This window comes from Bos indicus x Bos taurus, chromosome 1, assembly GCF_003369695.1.
Source record: "Bos indicus x Bos taurus breed Angus x Brahman F1 hybrid chromosome 1, Bos_hybrid_MaternalHap_v2.0, whole genome shotgun sequence".
Lineage (NCBI taxonomy): Eukaryota > Metazoa > Chordata > Mammalia > Artiodactyla > Bovidae > Bos > Bos indicus x Bos taurus.
Window position 1 is genome coordinate 130,280,258 of NC_040076.1, and position 19,874 is coordinate 130,300,131.

Here is a 19,874-nt window from a genome sequence, read left to right on the forward strand (position 1 = left end):
AAATGGCAACTGACTCCAGTATTCTTGCCTGGAAAATCCCACGGACTGAGGAGCCTGGTAGGCTACAGTCCATGGGGTCGCAAAGAGTCGGACACGACTGAGCGACTTTACTTTCACTTTCTCTAAAGACAGATTACTGATCAAAACTATATCCTAGAGTCTCAGTAAACATTTTACAAGGCATTTCTTCCCTTCTCTCAGTCTTCCATGGTTCTTCATTTCCACATTCATACCAAACTTCTCTAACCCCAGTCTTGGGAGACAGGGTTGGGGGAAATAGTATACGTTCTCTCAGCCAGAGAAACTGAAAAACCAAACATCATAAGAGTTGGTCTGCAGGGCCTCCTTTTGGTCCTTTCTCTTGAAGGCATTGAACTAAATTAACATCTAAGCTCTCCTGCAGGTCCAAGCCTGGGAGCAGTATCACTGCTTTAGGAGTGGAGGACAAAGAGGAGGGGTTCTTAGGGTGGGCCTTCTGTATTTCATTCTTGCTTTTAAGCCTCTTTAAGTGGCATTTTGTCATTTCTACCTCTGGACCTTTTTATCTTCTTAAAGTGAAAGTAGCTCAGTCATGTCCAACTCTTTGTGACCCCATAGATTGTAGCCCACAAGGCTCCAGTGTCCATGGAATTCTCCAGGCAACAATACTGAAGTGGGTAGCTGTTCCCTTCTCTAAGGAATCTTCCCAACCCAGGGACTGAACCCACATCTCCCATACTGCAGGCAGATTCTTTATCGTCTGAGCCACCAGTGAAGCCCAAGAATACTGGAATGGATAGCCTATCCCTTCTCCGGGCAATCTTCCCGACCCAGCAATTGAACCAGGGTCTCTTGCATTGCAGGCAGATTCTTAACAGCTGTGAAACTTCATTTATGTTAAGTGTTTAAGAGAAACACTCCAAAGTTCTAAACTTTTCCACACTGTAGAGAAAAAAATAGGAGAACTCTCTTGGCCCAAACTGTCCTTCTCTTGAAACCAAAAATATAAATACAGCATGTGAGAAATACTTATAACATCTAAAAATCGATCAACACTTCCTCAGTCAAAAACATACTTCTCTACACATAAGAGTTCAATTTTAAAAGTTCAACCACTAGCTTTATGGCAGAACAAAACCTAAACAGCTGCTGAATTACACTTTTATTTTAGCATATAGACAAAACCATTATAAGTGAGTATTCAAACAACAGAACTAGAAACTTCCCCTCCATCTCCTACTGTTTTTCAGGGGTCTGAATGACGTGCTGCCCCAAGAACCATGCAACACAATGGCTTGCTCAGTCCCTGTTCCTCAGCACAAAGCTGTGCACGCAACAGTCTTAAATATCCTACAGGTTGGCTGGCTGACTTCTGATGCCCAGACATACACAATTTACTCAATAAATACAAGCACAGTTATCTATCAAGTACTGCATTTATGGAGCTTACATTCTAGTTATGAACATTATAGCTTGATAAGAGATAACTACTAAAAGATTTCAAAATGCTGCCTCAAGTTCAAATCTATTCCATAAGGAAGCCGTCTATAAGATAAAATTCTGAGATGATATCATTAACTCTGGATGCTTCCTTTCCAGAATATTAATTTACAGTGTAGTCATATCAAGATAGTGGCCTTAGAAACTAAATCTTCAGTGGATGTAGAAGGAAAACAGATATGGAGATCTTTTATTTCTTAATATCTTAGAAGGAAAGGATGAGAATGCTTTTAAGTAAACTTCTTTATAATATATAAATGGACTTCAACTACAGCCTTATTTTAATCATATCTAGGTAGATCACAGCAAAACTGGCTTTCAATGTAGATGAGACATTTTACACACACATGAGGCGCTAGAATTACTACACAGCAATTTAGTGTCTCGTTCCTTAACTGCTTTAAGTTGTAGGCTCCCACAAGCTACATACAAGTCTAGTGCTTTATTCTTGGAATACAGGAGGAGGTATACCATAAATGCCACATGAATAAACGGATGTGACTGATGCATCTCATTATTCACTCTGTACCAAAAACTATGTGAGAGAAAAAACACATTTTCTGAATCTTATACTTTGCAACCACTTAATACAGATGATTAAGTTTTCTGAATTCAGAACACTTTTTTTTCAGACTATCACATATCTCCCAGTGGAATTTCTTGCCATTTCATAATTTGGCTCTAGTGGGCATTTAATTTTAGATGAGTAAAGTAATGAAGTGGTTAACAGCACAGGCTTTGGAGTGAGAGAGACTGGAACACAATTTAGGGGCTACCACTTATTGGCTGGATGGTCTTGGTCAAACCATTTGTTTTCTGATCTGCAACAGCTTACCTTACAAGGTTGTATAAGGTTTAAGGGAGATAATGTGCTAATGCACCTTTATCAGCACAGTGCCCAGCACACAGTAAGTGCTCAATAAATGGTAGTTCTGCTAAGTTTGGTTTCCCAAACAGATGATCTCTTGATGTAAATATCTGAATTACATGATTTTTACATGCCCCATACCACGGTGCTGCAGTCTATGGTGTCGCAGAGTCAGACACGACTAGGTGACTGACCAACAACACCTAACACAATGTTTCATATGTAGTAAGGGCTAAATAGATATTTACTTAATAATGGAACTGGATGGATCTTAATTTTTCTCTTTGACAAGGTGAAAAATCTTATTCTGACAACTCTGCTAATCAATATACAGAATCTAAGGTTTCCTATCATAACCAAAAGCCGTAATTACCATCCAATTTGTCTGGGATCTGTCACATGCCAAAATCATTCAAACAAGGGAAACAGCACGTAGGACAGCATCCAGTGGCAATGTCATACTGTCAACACTTGACAATGCCGCTCTTTCAGGAAGTCAGACAACTGATCTCCAAGTCACCCCCCGCCACCTCCCCGCCTTCCCTCTGGTTTTGGTAGGGCCCCATTTCTTTCTACAGTCCAGTATGAAGAAGAGAATGAGAAATACAGTTTTTCATCAAACTGGTTTATGGGTGTTTCTATTTAGCTATGCAGTTTTAGCACAGGGTGAGCAAAGTTTTTCTGCAAAGGGCCAAATAGTAAACTTTAAGGTTTTCTGGGCCATGTGATTGTGCAAAATAGCCACAGGTAATGCATAAACAAGTCAACATGGCTATATTCCAATAAAACTTGATAGATATTTCATCAATTATACCTCAATAAAGCTGAAAAGAGATACAGAGGAAGAAAAACTTTATGGACACAAATTAGAATTTAATTTACTTTTCATGTCAGGAAATATTACTCTTCTTTTGGTTTTCTTCTTCCAACCATTTAAAACTGCAAAAACCATTTTTAGCTCACAGGCTACACAGGTGATTATTACACAGGTGATAAGTACCCACAGGATATAGTTTGCCAACTCCTGTGCTAGTATCAATATAGTGAAGTATGCAGCACTGATTCTGGTTCTTCATCACAAACTCAATCTTCTCAAGGTCTACTTCTGCACAAATATTTTATCATCCCAAACAATTAATTCATTTCTAGATAGAACATTCTTGAAAATCCAACCAAGTCACTAATTTTAGCTCTACATAGACCATAATGTAATATGGTCTTTAATATATACCATATTTTAGCCAATTTCTTGGTTTATTAGACATCTGTCTTAATTATATTATAAACAACTAATGAAACAACCAGTTTGTACTTCTTATGGAAAAAAAGAACAAGAACTGTAATTCAATGATTTATGTAACTACAATACCACAAAAACAGTATAACTCTCAATTTTATGTCTCCATTTAATGAAAGTCTAAACTATAAGTTCATTGCTTGATTGTATAAATACCTCTATTATGTATATAGCATTATCGCTCCCAGGTTTGCTTCTTTCAGTATGTTGAAGGCCAAGGGTCTTAATACTGTGGACAAGTGGCAAAACCTGGTCCTGTCATGGTGAACTCTTTAAAAAATACTTACCATCATGAATCAGTGTTGCAGAGTTCATTTAAAATTCTTTAGTAGATTAGCTTTCAGATGATAACTAACAATTTAACCACAGATTAAATCAAGTAATTCTGAATTCTGAATGAATTGTTGTTATTCAGTAGCAGAACCAAGTCCTGAAGGGTGCTATTTCTGTGATACCGTCGAAAACCTTCAAAATGTTCAAGGCATTTGTTTCAACATGTAGACTAATGCTTAGAAAGAATTCTCTGCATCTGCCTGATTTCATGGCAGAGACAAATACAGAATTTTGACAGTATACCTTTTAGATAACCATTTAGAATTACTGAACTTCACAAAATATTTAAAAATATAAACTCATGGTACAATTATACTGTTACACAGAAGACCAATTATAAAATAAAATAAAGCTACAACAAATGATTAAAAAAGTTCAAAGTGAAGTGCTTATTAAATTTTTGAGATATTAAAAAGATAGTAAGAAAAACTGGCCTAAATTTACAAATACACTTTAAAATCATATAACTTCAAAAACACAGAAGATTTACATTTGTTCAAAATTTGAACATGTGCATTTGGGATATGGTTTCTGAAGAATGATGATTCTTTGGAGAAATGACATCTATGGTAATCATAGACAGTAATAATTAATACTTAGATAAAGTTAGATAGAATTTGGTCTCTTTACTTTGCTCAAGACATCTACTACCTATGATTTTAACCAATTATTGATTTATATTGTAAATTCTATTTCACTCCAAGAAAAACAAAAGTGTTTTTGTGCTTCAGAGGGCACGGAATAGCAACAAAAAGGTTTTGAAAATGAGTATTTTAAATATATTTTAAAATATAAGAGTAGGAAGACAACTTATTAATAAAAGATAAACTAAGGAAAGACCTATGCTTCTGAATTATATTATTTTTACTAAAACAAATAACTAATAGTCTTGGAAATTTATAGCACAAAAGCAGTCTTCACTATAAACCTTTTTATTTATGCCCCAATATCATTCAATTTTTTTCCCTAATACACTTAAAAATATATTTATCTTTAATCTTCCAATAAAATTATTCATGGAAGGTATTCTAACAAATGCTTCCATTTATTGAGCACCTACATGCACCATGCTAGATATTTCAAATACATTGTATCTCAAACTAAAATGTCCCTGCAGATAAAAGTTCCTCTGCTAGGAAAAAGAGGGTATAAGACAAAGTCTCAATCTTCTTTTTGCTTTCCTCATTTTTCTCTGCCTATACTTCTCAAAAAAACTGTCTAAGAAAAAAAATTGCTATTTAAAAAGAAAATATATCTCACCCTTGGCTACCTTCTTCACATGTGTTATGTAAAAACCACTGTGACTAGTCTTTTTCCCCTTACAAAGAACAGAAACTTAAGATTTCGTGTTTTTGATTCTTGAAGATAGAACAGGCATTTAGAAAACATCAAAATATTAAATTATTCATTTCCAAATTGATTCAAGGATAGGTCCACTGATATCACCATATCCACTTTAATTGGTTCCAAATAATTCTTTGAGCCCCTTGCAAATTCTTACTGGCATTTCCTTACTTTTCTCTGACTTACTAAGGTTTTATTATAAATTCTGAATATTAGGGCTGTGTCTTTACTTCTCTTTATCACACCTTCTGTTTTCCCCCCTCTCTCCACCCATCTAACATTATTTATACAATGTAGGCAGTTCAATCAATCTATGTAGAATTAAATTACTGACCTTCATTAATTATGATTTTCATAAAAATCTGACATTCATTAATTGGGAATTATTTTATCCAGTTGTATATCACTTTACAGAATAGGCTGATTTCTAAGAGTTGGGCTAATTTCTATAAATCAAATCATACTTTTATCCCTAGGGGAAAAAACTGTGCAGATTCACATTTGTGAGTGCTATATATCTTTAAAAATCACACATTTAGAAAGGAAAAAACTAAGAAATGGTAAAAAATTATTTCAAAATTAAACAAGTACCATATCATAAAACATGTTCTCTTTGATCTGTATCAAAGTAAGTACAAGACATGCCCTTGGAATTGTTTGCCTCTTGAAAATAGAAAATTCCTATACCCCCTCTATGCTAAGTATAGTGAAACCCCTTGCCTGTATGATCAGATGTAGGTTTTCTCTATTTTAAATCTCCTCTCTTCACATACCCGTAGAATTGCTAGAAAAGTTATGAAAGTTCTTAATGCAGAGAGGTCCATTTATAATACAATTAACAGTGCTTAACAATCCAATTTTGCAATATGGTTCAATTATCTGCTTGGTTTTTTTTTTTTTCCCATTCATCCATTTATTCTTCAAATACTAGTTAAGTGTCAACTATGCACTCAATAGTATTGTAGATGCTGGGACTACAGTCAGGAACAAAATATTTTAAAAAATCCCTGCCCTCGTGGGGCTTACAGTCTAGTTCCATAAAGGAGATCTCCAGCTAAAATAAAAGTACTCAAAATCCAAGAGGAAAGCTTTCTGAAAGGCTCCATTAGTCTGATATCTCAAAGGAGCAAAGGCTACAATAAGTACTACATTAACATTTGTAACGTGTTTTATCAAAAATAAAAATAACATCTAGTTAAGTTTATTAATTTCCTTAAATTTTAATTTATTCATATTTAATATACTCCTAATTTTCCTCAATTTACACTTCCTAGCTATTTCTGATAAATTCTATAACCTCCTTGAAGAAAGTAAGAGAGACAATCCTTTTAAATTTCCAACCTAATTGATGATCAATAGATACCAATCAAGAGATGGTCTTCAAAAAAGCAGTTCTTTGTTATAAAACAATGGACTTCACAATTACAGGACTGTTTGCCACTGCTGCTTCTGCATGACTTAACCAACTGACTGGGGTTTTGATTGGGATACCAGTACTTGAAATAATTTGTTAGTTTTCTAACTTGTTTGTTACCATCCCATTAACCGAACTTACACTTCTTAGTCAGCATTACTATGTGGTAAAGGAGAAGGCAATGGCATCCCACTCCAGTACTCTTGCCCGGAAAATCCCATGGACGGAGGAGCCTGGTAGGCTGCAGTCCATGGGGTCGCTGGGAGTCGGACACGACTGAGCGACTTCACTTTCACTTTTCACTTTCATGCATTGGAGAAGGAAATGACAACCCACTCCAGTGTTCTTGCCTGGAGAATCCCAGGGACGGGGGAGCCTGGTGGGCTGTCGTCTCTGGGGTCCCACAGAGTCGGACATGACTGAAGCGACTTAGCAGCAGCAGCATGTGGTAAAGGTTATCATTAGAAACTAGACTTTCCCCATGGCAAAGATTACCTGGCATTTTACTTAATTTTTACCTGGCATAGTTGTCAGTGCAGGCACTGCTATTGTGCTCTGGACCCTTCTTTCACCGAGCTCTCAATTCCTACTCTGCCCTTGCTTTCTCTAAGCAAAATCATGAATTATCTAAGTTTAATATGGCCAGTCCACATCTGCTGTCAAGCTGAGCGGTCCTTCATCTTTTCTTGGGCTTCTTCTCCCTCTTCATGTCACAGCTAATGGTAATGGTTTCGACTTTCACCGCAGGACACTTTCCACCCTCTTTCACTGACAGGACACCACAGGAAATCAGGAAATTTGTAGGTATGCCACAGAGTGATAAAGGATGCCAAGCTAGGAATAAGGATACCGACTTTGTTCTGCACAGGATACCAAAAGATCCAGAGGTATTAAAGGAAATGTCACTCTGCATATGATTTCTGCACTTTCATTTCTATATTTCTCTCTATATATATTCATTCAACAATATTCATTGAGTGCTTATGAGGTTCTGGGACTGTTACACAGTTACTTTTAATGGGAACACACCAACACTGCTTCAAAGCAGGACTGGTACATCTCTGACCTATAGGTCATATTCAGTCTTCAGCTTAATTCTGTGTGGCCCAGAGAGAAGGTATCAAGAAATGAAATCACAGCAGGCCTTAAGAGGTCTTTAGAAGCAGTAAGATAGAAAGAGCCATAATTCCATGAAGAGAGGAGGCCTGTATCTTTCTCCTTTACTTCTGTGTATACCTCTCACTGTCTCTAGTTCTCTGGTCTAGTTTTCTCTTCTTCATTCTGCCTCATTTCCTTAACTGGTCATAAAAAGGCAATGGGATATATGTTACTTCCTATATTTATTGAATCGCATTCCTATCTTCAATTTAAAGGGCAGACCAATTGAACACCTCTTATTTGTATCCTGGAGCAAACATAAAGCCTTTTTGTTGCTTTTATTTGGGGTGAGGGAAAAGGAGGGGGTGGAAATAGGTCTACAGTCCTTGAAATCTCTTTCAGAGATTACCCACTCATTAACTCAGTAAACTAAAATTCCATCTTGGCATGTATGAAAATTGCATCAAAAATAAAACAATAATAAACATTGTACTTCAAGAATCTACACCAAAAAATGAAATACAATCAAAGTTCATTAAGGCATAAGTGCAAAAAGTAAATAAATATTTCATAGAGAAAGTAAATAAAAATCTATCCAAATAATTATTTCAACAAAAAATAGAATAGAAATAAATGCATTCAAAGGAAGAGTTATCATTTATCATTTTTTATACACTGAAAATAAGAATTCTCCACTAGGAACTGTTTTCATGCAGATTTTATCACAAAATTATTTTATATTTTTCAGTTTACAATTTCTCTCTTCAGTAGTTGCTATGAACTGTAAATTATTCACTTAATTCCCCAGAAGTTAAATATCTTCCTAAAAACTCTATAGAATCCCCATCACATCAGCATACCACAGTATCTTTTCTTCAGCACACACAAAAAAAACTATAATAATTATAACTTATTCTTTATTTGTCATCTTTCTACAGCAATTATCAGGATTTAGCCTTACCAGGAAATTATACACATTATAAATACAAGTTTAGACTACTAATCACCAGACTGTTATGTTGTATTTCTAGAACACGATATCACAAATTAAAGTCATTAATTCCAAAACAATAGTTTATTAACAAAAAAGTACAAAGAAGTACAAATGGACATCCTATTTCCCCTCATTATGGTCCATCTATCTATCTCCCTTTCAGTCCATGGCATGGCCTTCTTGAGCTAAAAGAATGGGTAAAATACTTCTCTTTCCATTGGGCCCTACTAAACCATCCCCAAACAAATCATTATGTATTTAAGTTACATAGTCCACGTCAATTTTTAGAATGTTTTATCTATATGAATTGCCATAGAAGCCTCTCCCCTTGGCAACATACCATGTTCCTAAACTGAATGAAACATATGAACATCAATATCCATAAATCATGCTTAGACAGAGGGAATATCATACCACTAGTATGTCTGCCTTGAAGTAACAGTTTACAAATTAAAGCTTAGAGGTGTTGAAAAGGATTTTCATAGATATTTACTAAAACATATCAAGTCAAAAACATCTTGTTAACTGAACTAAATTGAGGTACATGGAAAACATTCAGCTTAGTTGTGTTTTCTGCACAGATTTTAAATCAAAGCTACTTACATATCTAATCTTACTGCTATTAATTTCAATTATCTCCAACAGTGGTCCAATTTATTTTAATAAACCTATAGTTAATTACATACTTCTCTCTCTACAAGCCCAAATTACCTCTCTAAATCATGTTAAAGTCCCAACACTTGTGATTTCTCTCTCAGGGCTCCTTAAAATACCAATACACAGGATGGGAAGATTTAGTAAACTGCCACATTTTGCTTTCTGCTATGGTTCATCAAGACAGAACATATGAATTAATTTACTGATGTTCCTAAAGTCTTGTGTATAATTTATTAGATTATACATTTTTGTGTGTAGTAAGCTCCAGCATTTTGGTCTGTAGAGGGAGCCAGATCAGAGCTTACAATACTTTACTCCCTGCTTAGAACTATTCTCATGAAGAACATGAGCTCAGTGTTGGACTAGACTGCAATAACATAAGGTGCTATACCAGTGATACATTTTTTGGGAGCTGGAAAATTCAGATGACCACTCACTAAACATAAAATCATTATTCCACAAAGATTTTATTCACATCAAACTTGCACAGTAGCAAAAAAAATCAAAACATAACTAAGCCACATATCAAAGAACAATATACAATAGAGATATGAATTTCTCAATGGCATTGGAAAGGATTTCCATAAATAACATTTACAATTCTAGTGTTAGGTCTTTCAAGGTATCTGAAGCTTCACAGTGCTAGAATTGGTTTTTATCAGAACACATGCAAAAATGTGCAACATAATAATCCATATTAATGACACAAAAAAGCACGCCGGTTATTTGTCATTCCAGCACGGCCATGCCACTCTATGTTCTAAAAAAACAAACAACCCCCCAAATCCGGGTCCCATTCATTCTTCAATTATGCCTTTAGTCACTCTGTTTTATTATATTCAAACAGTCACTGTTAGTGCTCTTCACCACGACTTTCAGGTTGACGTCACTCCCTGCCTGCTGGCTGTCAGGACTGGGGGACGCCCCTCTCCCAGACTCACCTTCTTCCGGATGTCTTCATCGTTTGCTCCAAGAGAGGCATAGAGCTTGAATGCAGCCTGGCGAAGTTCATGAGCATGCTTTAAGTCATGATCAAGCTACAGGAGGAAAAAAAGATGTGTTCCAACCCAGTCCACAAATTAAATTTTCAATAAAACTAATAGAGTTGAAGAAAAAATAATGCTTAACAGCTACTAACATATTAGTGCTGGTTATTTTGGCGTTTGGCTCACATATGACTAAGACCTTACTGGGTCTGTGTCAGGAAGACCTGGAATTCTTGCAGTTTGCTTCTGTCTAAAATGTGATAACACTAGTATATGAAAAACCTTTGTGATCTTTGAGCCCTAAAAATTCAGTTTCTTTAGTGGCACCGATGCTTGCTTGCACCAGTTGGTTTTTTTTTTGGCCATGGCATGTGGAATCTTAGTTCCCCAACCAGAGATTGACTCTGTGCCCCCAGCAATGGAAGCGTGGAGTTCTAACCACTGGACAACCAGAGAATTCCCCACCAGCTCTTTGAAATGCTCTCACCAACATGGCATACTTAGGCCTTTCCAGACCTAGAATACAGCTGATAACTTGAGTGCTGCTGCAATCTTTGAGAAGGTTTTCCCAAACATTAATAGTGCTAGCCAAATGTCAGCATTTAAAAAGCTTTTTAGAAGCAGGAAAATCTTTGTAAAAATACTTAATAAACAACAGAAAATGGTAATCATTACCATCTGTCTATTACAGCTATCTGAGAGTTGTTTTCAGGAGACTTTTTTGGGATACATTTATTAAAATTACTGGTAAGAAATAATTAATGCTGTCTTTCACATGCATAACTGGCTTTCTCAGTTATCAGTTCTTCCAAATACCTGATTTATCACCAAACTACCAAAAAGATAAAAAAGAAGTATGTTCTTAGGACACTTTCAGTGACTAAATACGAACCAGTAAATTTATAAGGCATATCAATAAATAATTTCACAACTAAGAGATATAACTTATTCATCCAAATGACGGCAACTTTTCCCAAATAAGTTGCCTTGGAAAACTTCAGCCTTATGCAAAGATGTAGGTGTTGTTCATAATATTCTGAGACCCTCTTTTGAAAATTCCTAAAGAACTGAATGGCATACAAGCAAGCAAATCTTGACAATAACATATTTTCATCAACTAAGAGAGTTTTAATTGTCATTGTGTGTGAAGTTGGAGAAACCCAGCTGGGTAATGTCATTTAGAGTAGCAACTACAACAAAAACTCCACAGTAAAAAAAAACTGAAACTCAGATGGGGTGGTTCTAAAGGCAATTCTTAACGTAGCTCCAAAAATATCTTGATCAAAGCAGGCACAGATGGTTTATGGGAGGAATCTCCCAATATACAATATTCATTTTGATGTGTAAGTTCTAAAATATGTGTTCTTATGTCTTAACTACTTTCCAGTCATAACTCACTAGAATACTGACTTGGACTTAAATAAAGTATCGTGAAAATCACACATTTATTAATATGCAAAAAGTCCCTTTTCGGTCTAGTATCCACACTTCTATGTCAGAAACCACTGTATCAAAAATAAAGATGACAAAACAAACTAATACTTAGGTTTAGGAGATTTTTAAAAGCCATTATTATTCCAGTTTTATTGTGATGGAAAAACCCTAGGAGAAGGGATAATCTATATACCAGTTAGTTTTGCACATATGTAGGCTAGAAGTTCTTATAACTGTTTGTTCACTCTCGTATCCATCAAAGTGTTCTATTTGCCTTGCTGGGATGGTCAACTAAAGGGGTTCATGAGGCTATAGTTAGGACTTGCTCATATATGTTTGTACTGAGAAGTACTGTGTCAGTTTGAGCAAGTGGTCAGAGGGAAAACAGACAAGGCAAGATGGCTCAATATAATCTACCACTTCTGCCAGAAAAACAATACTATTGAGGGAAATGAAAGTGAAAGCGGCTTAGTCGTGTCCGATTCTTTGCGACCCCATGGATTATACAGTCCATAGAATTCTCTAGGCCAGAATACTTCAAGTGGGTAGCCTTTCCCTTCTCCAGGGGATCATCCCAACCCAGGGATAGAACCCAGGTCTGCCATATTGCAGGTGGATTCTTTACCAGCTGAGCCACGAGGGAAGCCCAAGAATACTGGAGTGGGTAGCCTATCCCTTTTCCAGAGGATCTTCCTGACCCAGGAATTGAACTGGGGTCGCCTGCATTCCAGGTGAATTCTTTATCAACTGAGCTATACTGAAGGAAGGGTGGGCACAAAACTTTAATGTATAAAGGGCAGAGTACATAAATACAAATATCAATGAAAGTTATTCTAGGCTCTTTCTGAGACAGAGAAAGGTATACCCTTAATAGTTTGTTTTATTTTTAGTGTTAAATGCCAAAAGAACAGTTGCCTACCAGATGAAGTTTTTTGAAACCCAAGGGCAGGGGAGAGGTCAAAAGAACAGTTTTAAAAATTTACCATTGGGACCAGTGGCATTAAAAACACAGTCACATATGTGAAACAGTACTGGTTACCATTTAAGAGGCAATGCTCTCTCTACTATGACCTCCTTAAATAAACTTTCTCTAACAGAATGTTTATCTCTCATGCTTAGAGAAGTGCATATGACAAACAGATTGAGAAAAACAAAGCCAAAAAGAATATCTACCATTCTAAGGCACTGATAGTTTGAGAAAAAGTTAGCACAATTTGGTCCTTGATGCTGTCAAACTACAGGTTAGGTGGTGCTTTACTGTCAACTACCAGGCCCAAAACACAGTATGAAACTGCAGAAAAGAAAGAGGAGATGGCAAAAATTAGAAAAGATAGGAAAAAACAGTGGCAGAGAGTAAAATAAAGCCACTCAGTCTTCTGGAACAGAAGATTATCTTTGTTCTAAAGAATGAGAATATAGCAACAGAGATGATTCTGGAACCTTGAAAAGGATGAGGATGTTGATATAATGTCAATAACCCTAGCTTAGAGACCCTACTATTTTGGGGTTAGGTGGGAATCAGGGATTAAATTTCTTGATTACCTCCTTACTAAAAAACTTAACAGATGAATTCAAAAACTCATAAAGCAACATCATCTTTCTTACCAAAAGTAAAAGATTTCTTTATTTATAAGGGCTTTGAACTGTAATTTATCAAGTGGTTCAAAGTAGTGAACAGTAAGAAAATCTTTTTAAAAATCCCTCTCTCGAGCTGCTGAAAAGGAAAAGAGAACATACCCTTTTAATATCAGTGATGGCACTCACAGAGCTGGGATACTTGAAGTAATCAGCAAGCATGGCAATGAGGTGATCAGTAATGCTAGCAATTCTCTGCAGCTCAACATCTGGTTCAATCAGATAGGCGAGTGTCTCAGCTCCTTCAACTCTCTCCTCTAGTAACCTCTCCTTACTGCACATTCGAACCAAACAAGGCAATGTCTGGAAGGAGTGAAATTAATTATTTGCTTTTTTGGTAAAGGGAAAAAGCATGATGGAGATCATACAGTAACTAAATCAACCCAATGGTTTTTACTGGGAGTCATGTTGGTAATCAAATATTTCAATAAAGACTTTCAGAGAATAAAAGGATTTGTTTTGGAATGTAAAAACAAAATTCAGTGCGCATTAATCATTTACACTGGCACACTAAACTCACATATATTTTAGGCTTTTGTGATTGATGAGACTGAAGCTTTATCATACAACCTTACAAAAGACATTCAAGAATCCCTAATATATCACTGCTGATGCTTCTGCCCTATGTATTTATTTACCTAAAATAATTCAGCAGTTTAATTAGGAAAAATTTTGCCATAGAAAAAGCATGCTATCTTTTCCTTGTGTTCAGTCGTGTCCGACTCTTTGTGACCCCATGGACTGCAGTCTGCCAGGCTCCTCTCTCCATGGAATTTTCTGGGCAAGAATACTGGAATAGGTTGCCATTTCCTACTCCAGAATCTTTTCCTTAATGAGTGTGATATGGCTGGGATGACTTTCAATTTTTTGTTTAGAGATTACAAAGACAAAATACAGCTTTAAAAATTCAGTGATCTTCCCAATTGCTCAGATTCTACCAGTTCTCCTCTAATCCAAGTGAACTGTACCAATCACAGTTCCTTGGTTCTCCAAAGAACTCCCTGGAATGACTGTGATATCAGTTTTACTTCTGAGGTCCTTTGAAAATCTTGGCTTGGTAATTAACCTACCTTAAGATAAAGATAAAGATAGCGCTAAGTCATGTCCAACTCTGGCAATCCCAGGAACTGTAGCCTGCCAGGCTCCTCTGTCCATGGGATTCTCCAGGCAAGAATACTGGAGTAGGTTGCCATTTCCTTCTCCAGGGGAACTTCCTGATGCAGGAATTGAACCCAGGTCTCCCACATTGCAGGCAGATGCTTTACTGACTGAGCTACGTGGGAAGCCCTACATTAGGTTCTCACTAAAAATATCCCATGTTTATATTTCTAAGGCTGAAGAATTAACTTTAAAGGTTGATATGGAAATAGAAACTGAAACGTTAGAATTACATGAAGCTTTCCTCTACAGCCACAGTCAACTATGTTTTGTTCTAAGTTCCTATCATAGCTTTACCACAGAGTTCAGCACTTCATTGTTCACTATTGATCTCTTATCAGGTTGATTCCATCTTTAAGATATAACCCTAGGCTTCCAAGAAGAAAGCCTTATTCTTATTTTCCTTTGAATAGTTACCAACATTTTCAATACCATAAATTCATGGATTATTGAATTTAATACTCACAACTACTATCCAAAGAAGATACTATTAAACAAGTTTATCAATGAGAAAGAAAAGTAGGGATAGAGCAGTTAAGTAAGGATGTGGAAGCCCTCAGTGCTCTATGCAGGGCTACCTACTTAGGGGTCCTCAGATCTCATTACATCAACTGTCTGCTTCACCAAAGACTAAAGGAAACATTAATCTTCTTAATGGTCTTTTATCCTTGGGTTCATTTTGAACACAGATAATGAGAGATTTCACACTCACAAAATGACACACTATTTACAGCTATTCTGTTCTTTAGAGTTAATAAGAAGTTTACTGCATTTAATGTATTATTATTATTCTCAACCCTATGGGATAGATAAGCAGGAATTATTGCTCCCATTTTCATAATTAGGACTCAGAGGCACCAAAAGAATAAGGGATGTGCCCAAGGCTACCAACCCAGTCACTGGTGGAAGTGCTAAAACCAGAATCCAGGTCTTAGGACTTTTAGGGCTAGTCTTTCATCTGGGCTTTTCTGAGTTCTAGTTGCATCTGACACACCACAATAATGATGATTGCTTTCAAGTGTTATTTTCTTATTCTTTCTCATTATGCCTTTTTATTGTCTGCCATGAGGGTGAAATTAAGTCTTCATCTGAAGAGTTAGCAAACTGCTTTACCTACAAAACTGTGTTGAAAACAATGAAAATCAAGTATTAAAATATATTTTCTATTTAACTTGAATCTTACATATTTTTATAGTATTTACATCCTTCTAATTACCATAAAAGTGAAAAATTTGACACATAAAGATTTACTTTGACTTTCAAAACACATCTAAAACCAATTTTTAAAAACTACAAGTTATCCCGTTGAAGAGCATTATGTTTTAATATTATTTCTTGCTGTGTTCAAATGCCGTAGTGATAAATATGTAAAAGGAAAAAGGAATATCAATATTTACAGCCAACGCTTAAATAGCTGGGTAATTTTCACGTTTTTAGAAAGAATTAATTAGCTCACCTTTAATACAATACAGTTGTCATCTGTCCGAATTGCTCCAGCTCTACACATGTAAGTTAAACTGGAATAAGATGGCAGAAAGTAAGTTTTTGCTAGTATTTTAAAATTTAAAAAAAAACAAAAAAACTCTACTTGCTTTTAAGATATTATAGAGGAGAAAAAAGACAACTACTCTTAGTTATTGTGAGGGAGAAGGTTTTGACACTTTCTTACCTGAGATTCTGTTAATTAAACAAAACTATCTGATATATGCAGACAGTAAGCCAGATATTTTTAAAATACCTACAAAATTGTTTCAAAACTAAATGGCCAAATGAGTGGATAAACATTAAAGCGAGGTGTTGGGCACACTTGAGTCCTTTATACCTTTCTCTATACTTCTTATGTTTGAAATTTTCCATAACAATAAGGAAAAAATTTTTAAGTAAAATATAAAGTCAACAAAGTATCTAAGTTTAAATGAGGTTAAATTGGGATATTTCAAATCTAATAACAGTAGAATTATCACAGAAGAAGCATTTAACTTGTAATACTTACAGCTATCCCTAAGATACTAACTAACTAGTCAGATGTTAACAGTAGTGGCTTTGAGAATTAGTTAATGATTTGCTTCTTTTGAAAAACAATTTACCTTCACAATTATATCTGACTTTGAATAAGAATAAAATTACTTTCTCCTCTCTAAGCAAGTACTGAACATTAAGCACTTAAATTAATGAATGTCCATTTTGAATTAGATTCCTTTTCAGGAGGGAAAAAAATTAAATAAAATATCCCATGTTATGGCTTTGAGGGAAAGCTTTAAACAAATCAGTAAAATTCCTTACTTATATTGTAGGAGTTAAATTCTTTATTACTGTTATCATTATCTTAAGATTTGTTACTGCATTGTTGTTTGAAGCCAGTTCCATGAGACCATTACCTTACTAACAAAAAGGCAAATGCTGCTTTGAAGACAAAAAGCAGATGAACAAAAAACACAAACCACATAAATAAACAGAAAACAGAAAATTCATGATGCAAGGATGATTCACTGAAAATTCCTCATCTGGGCCAAAATATTAGAGCCATAGCTTCTTAAATATTGGAACTAAACCATTCACTTAGCACAGAACCCTACACAACAGGTATTAACTCTATCTGGTAATGAATTGATAATTACAGAATTAACATGTATTGAATGCTTACATGAGCCAGGAACTGTGCTAATAAGAACTTTAAAAAACTATTTTATAAATGGTCTCTATGAGAATCTTTGTTTTGTTTTTCTAAAGAGGAAGAAGTCACATTCTCTGAAATCATGCCTTGGTTATCAACTTCAACTAATTCTGTTTCTTTATATTCTCCTGACAATACTTAGCATAATCTGTGTTGGTTAAATCTGATCTAATTCTGTCTTATTTCAACTGAAATACAAGGAGAAGGGAATGTACTGAAGTAATTTCCTGTAGGCAGTCTTAGATGTTATGAGAGTTCTTGTTCTGCATGCAAACTGAGTAAAAAACCATAACGATTTAAGAAGATGACATAATCCCATGACTGTCAAACTTCAAAATCCCCAAACAAGATGGGGATTGAGAGTGAGCTGACTAGGCCGTCCACGGTAGACAGGAAAAGCGCTGTCTCTCTCCCCACAGTAGACAGGTGAAGCTGGATCGTTCTCCCACACCATCTTCACTTTTACCATTTTGCCGATGTCAGCTGCATCTCAATGGGCTTATCCCTCTGTAACATCTTCACAAAAATCTGTGGTAACAACTCTCCATCAACCAAAACTAGAAATAAAACAAGTAACAAGGAGTAAGGAATTTTTTACATCTACAAAGTTCATAAATTAAATCATGTAGGTGCCACTGAAAGTTCCAGCCTACCATTTACCAGGGTCATCGATACCTGGGGGTTTTCAAAAGCTAAAACTGAGAAGCATTTCAGTGCTTGCATTCGAACCTATAAAAATAAACAAAGTATTTATTTTAATTTTGCAAATACGAATTTTAATCTCTCAGATTCTAAAGTCTTCTGAAGAAATAACTATTTAAATCTGCTTGGAGTACTAAAGGAAGGGTTTGAGGGAATAAAAACAAGACTTGTATACCTGAAGAGTACAGTAAATTAAAATTAATTATAAAAAGTTAAAATTAATTTTGAAATAATGGAAAAGAAAGAACAGGAAAGAAGTAGCAACTAAAACTGAATTAGATAAATCCCAATCAAATTTAAAAAGAATGCTGTAAAAAATACAATGTTGATAAGGCAAAAGGAACTTAATAACAATAATAACTAATTGCTTTTCAAGTGAGACATTTCTTATTCCCAAATTGCAAACCAGAGAACTGAAGAGAAGACCAAAAAAAGTACTCTTATAGTTTGAAGTGAGGGAAGAGAACAGGAAAGAAAGTTATAAAAAAGTTCAAAAGAGGACTAATTCAACTTTCGAAATACTTATGAATTGCGTTTTGTTGTTTTTGTTTGGTTGCTAAGTCATGTTCGACTCTTTGCGACCCCATGGACAGTAGCCTGACAGGCTCCTCTGTCCATGGGATTTCCCAGATAAGAATACTGGAATGGGTTGCCATTTCCTTCTCCAGGGGATCTTCCCAACTCAGGGATCAAACCTGTATCTTCTGCATTAGCAGGTGGATTCTTTACCACTGAGCCATCAGGGAAGCCTGTATGAATTATGCTGCTGCTGCTGCTGCTGCTAAGTCGCTTCAGTCATGTCTGACTCTGTGCGACCCCAGAGACAGCAGCCCACCAGGCTCCCCGTCCCTGGGATTCTCCAGGCAAGAACACTGGAGTGGGTTGCCATTTCCTTCTCCAATGCGTGAAAGTGAAGTCACTCAGTCGTGTCCGACTCTTAGCGATCCCATGGACTGCGGCCCACCAGGCTCCTCCATCCATGGGATTTTCCAGGCAAGAGTACTGGAGTGGGATGCCATTGCCTTCTCCATGAATTATGCTACTATACCTCAAAACTAGGTAACTGGTCTGGGATGACACCTAGGCTCAAATTTTTGACCATACACGACACAGTTTATTAAGTTGTTAGTTTTCCTTTTTTCTGTTCAGTTTTCACCAAATGACCTAATCCTTACTTCTAAGTCTGACTAAGGTTCTTCTGTGGAGCCTGAGAGTGGCAGGATAGGTAGCTGGGATGTGAGGAAGCCCTGTCCCTCACTTGGGTGATGCTCTGCAGCACAAGCACAAGCCCACAGGTGGAACCTAGAATATGTTCATGACACTTTGTCAGTGGAGCAAACCTTGGCAAGAGTAGTTATCAAAACCTTTTTCCTTCCACAACCTGTAACTTGTCGTAGTAGATAAGGAAGTCTAGTGTGGAAAAGAAAAGAAAGAAATGGAGGAAGAACTAGGGGAATTAATGAAGCTAGAGGATGGAAAAGAAGAGCAGTAGATCACCACCCCAGCAACTGTTTGTTGATGTATAAGTGCTGACTGGTCTCAGCCTATAATGCTCTGTGTAGAGCAGAGGAAGCAGTTCTAGCATATACTTCTTCCCCTTGCCTCTAGCTAGTTTCAAGCTGGTTCCAGTCCCCATTCCTATCCTTCCGAGATCTTCACCAAGATCTATTAATAACTCTGGATGTCTGGGGTAGGGAAAACATACATATTAGCAGGCCATACCTTCAATAAAGCTAAGGACCACAACAGCAGACTAGGATCAGCATAAATGGATAGAAAACAAGAATGACTGCTTCTCTGC

General features: G+C 36.2%; 1 protein-coding gene across 6 annotated transcripts in view; it reads right to left on the minus strand.

The window, feature by feature from the left end:
• Window positions 1–19,874, minus strand: part of ARMC8 (armadillo repeat containing 8) — a 109,144-nt gene that overhangs the window by 35,856 nt on the left and 53,414 nt on the right. For all 6 annotated transcript variants that reach the window (XM_027545299.1, XM_027545301.1, XM_027545292.1 and 3 more), the window contains 5 exons: window positions 18,025–18,100; window positions 17,838–17,928; window positions 16,154–16,214; window positions 13,642–13,842; window positions 10,426–10,521 (listed from right to left, as the gene is read on the minus strand). In XM_027545299.1, coding sequence (XP_027401100.1) covers window positions 10,426–10,521; window positions 13,642–13,842; window positions 16,154–16,214; window positions 17,838–17,928; window positions 18,025–18,100 — 525 coding nt within the window. The remainder of the gene's footprint in view (window positions 1–10,425; window positions 10,522–13,641; window positions 13,843–16,153; window positions 16,215–17,837; window positions 17,929–18,024; window positions 18,101–19,874) is intronic.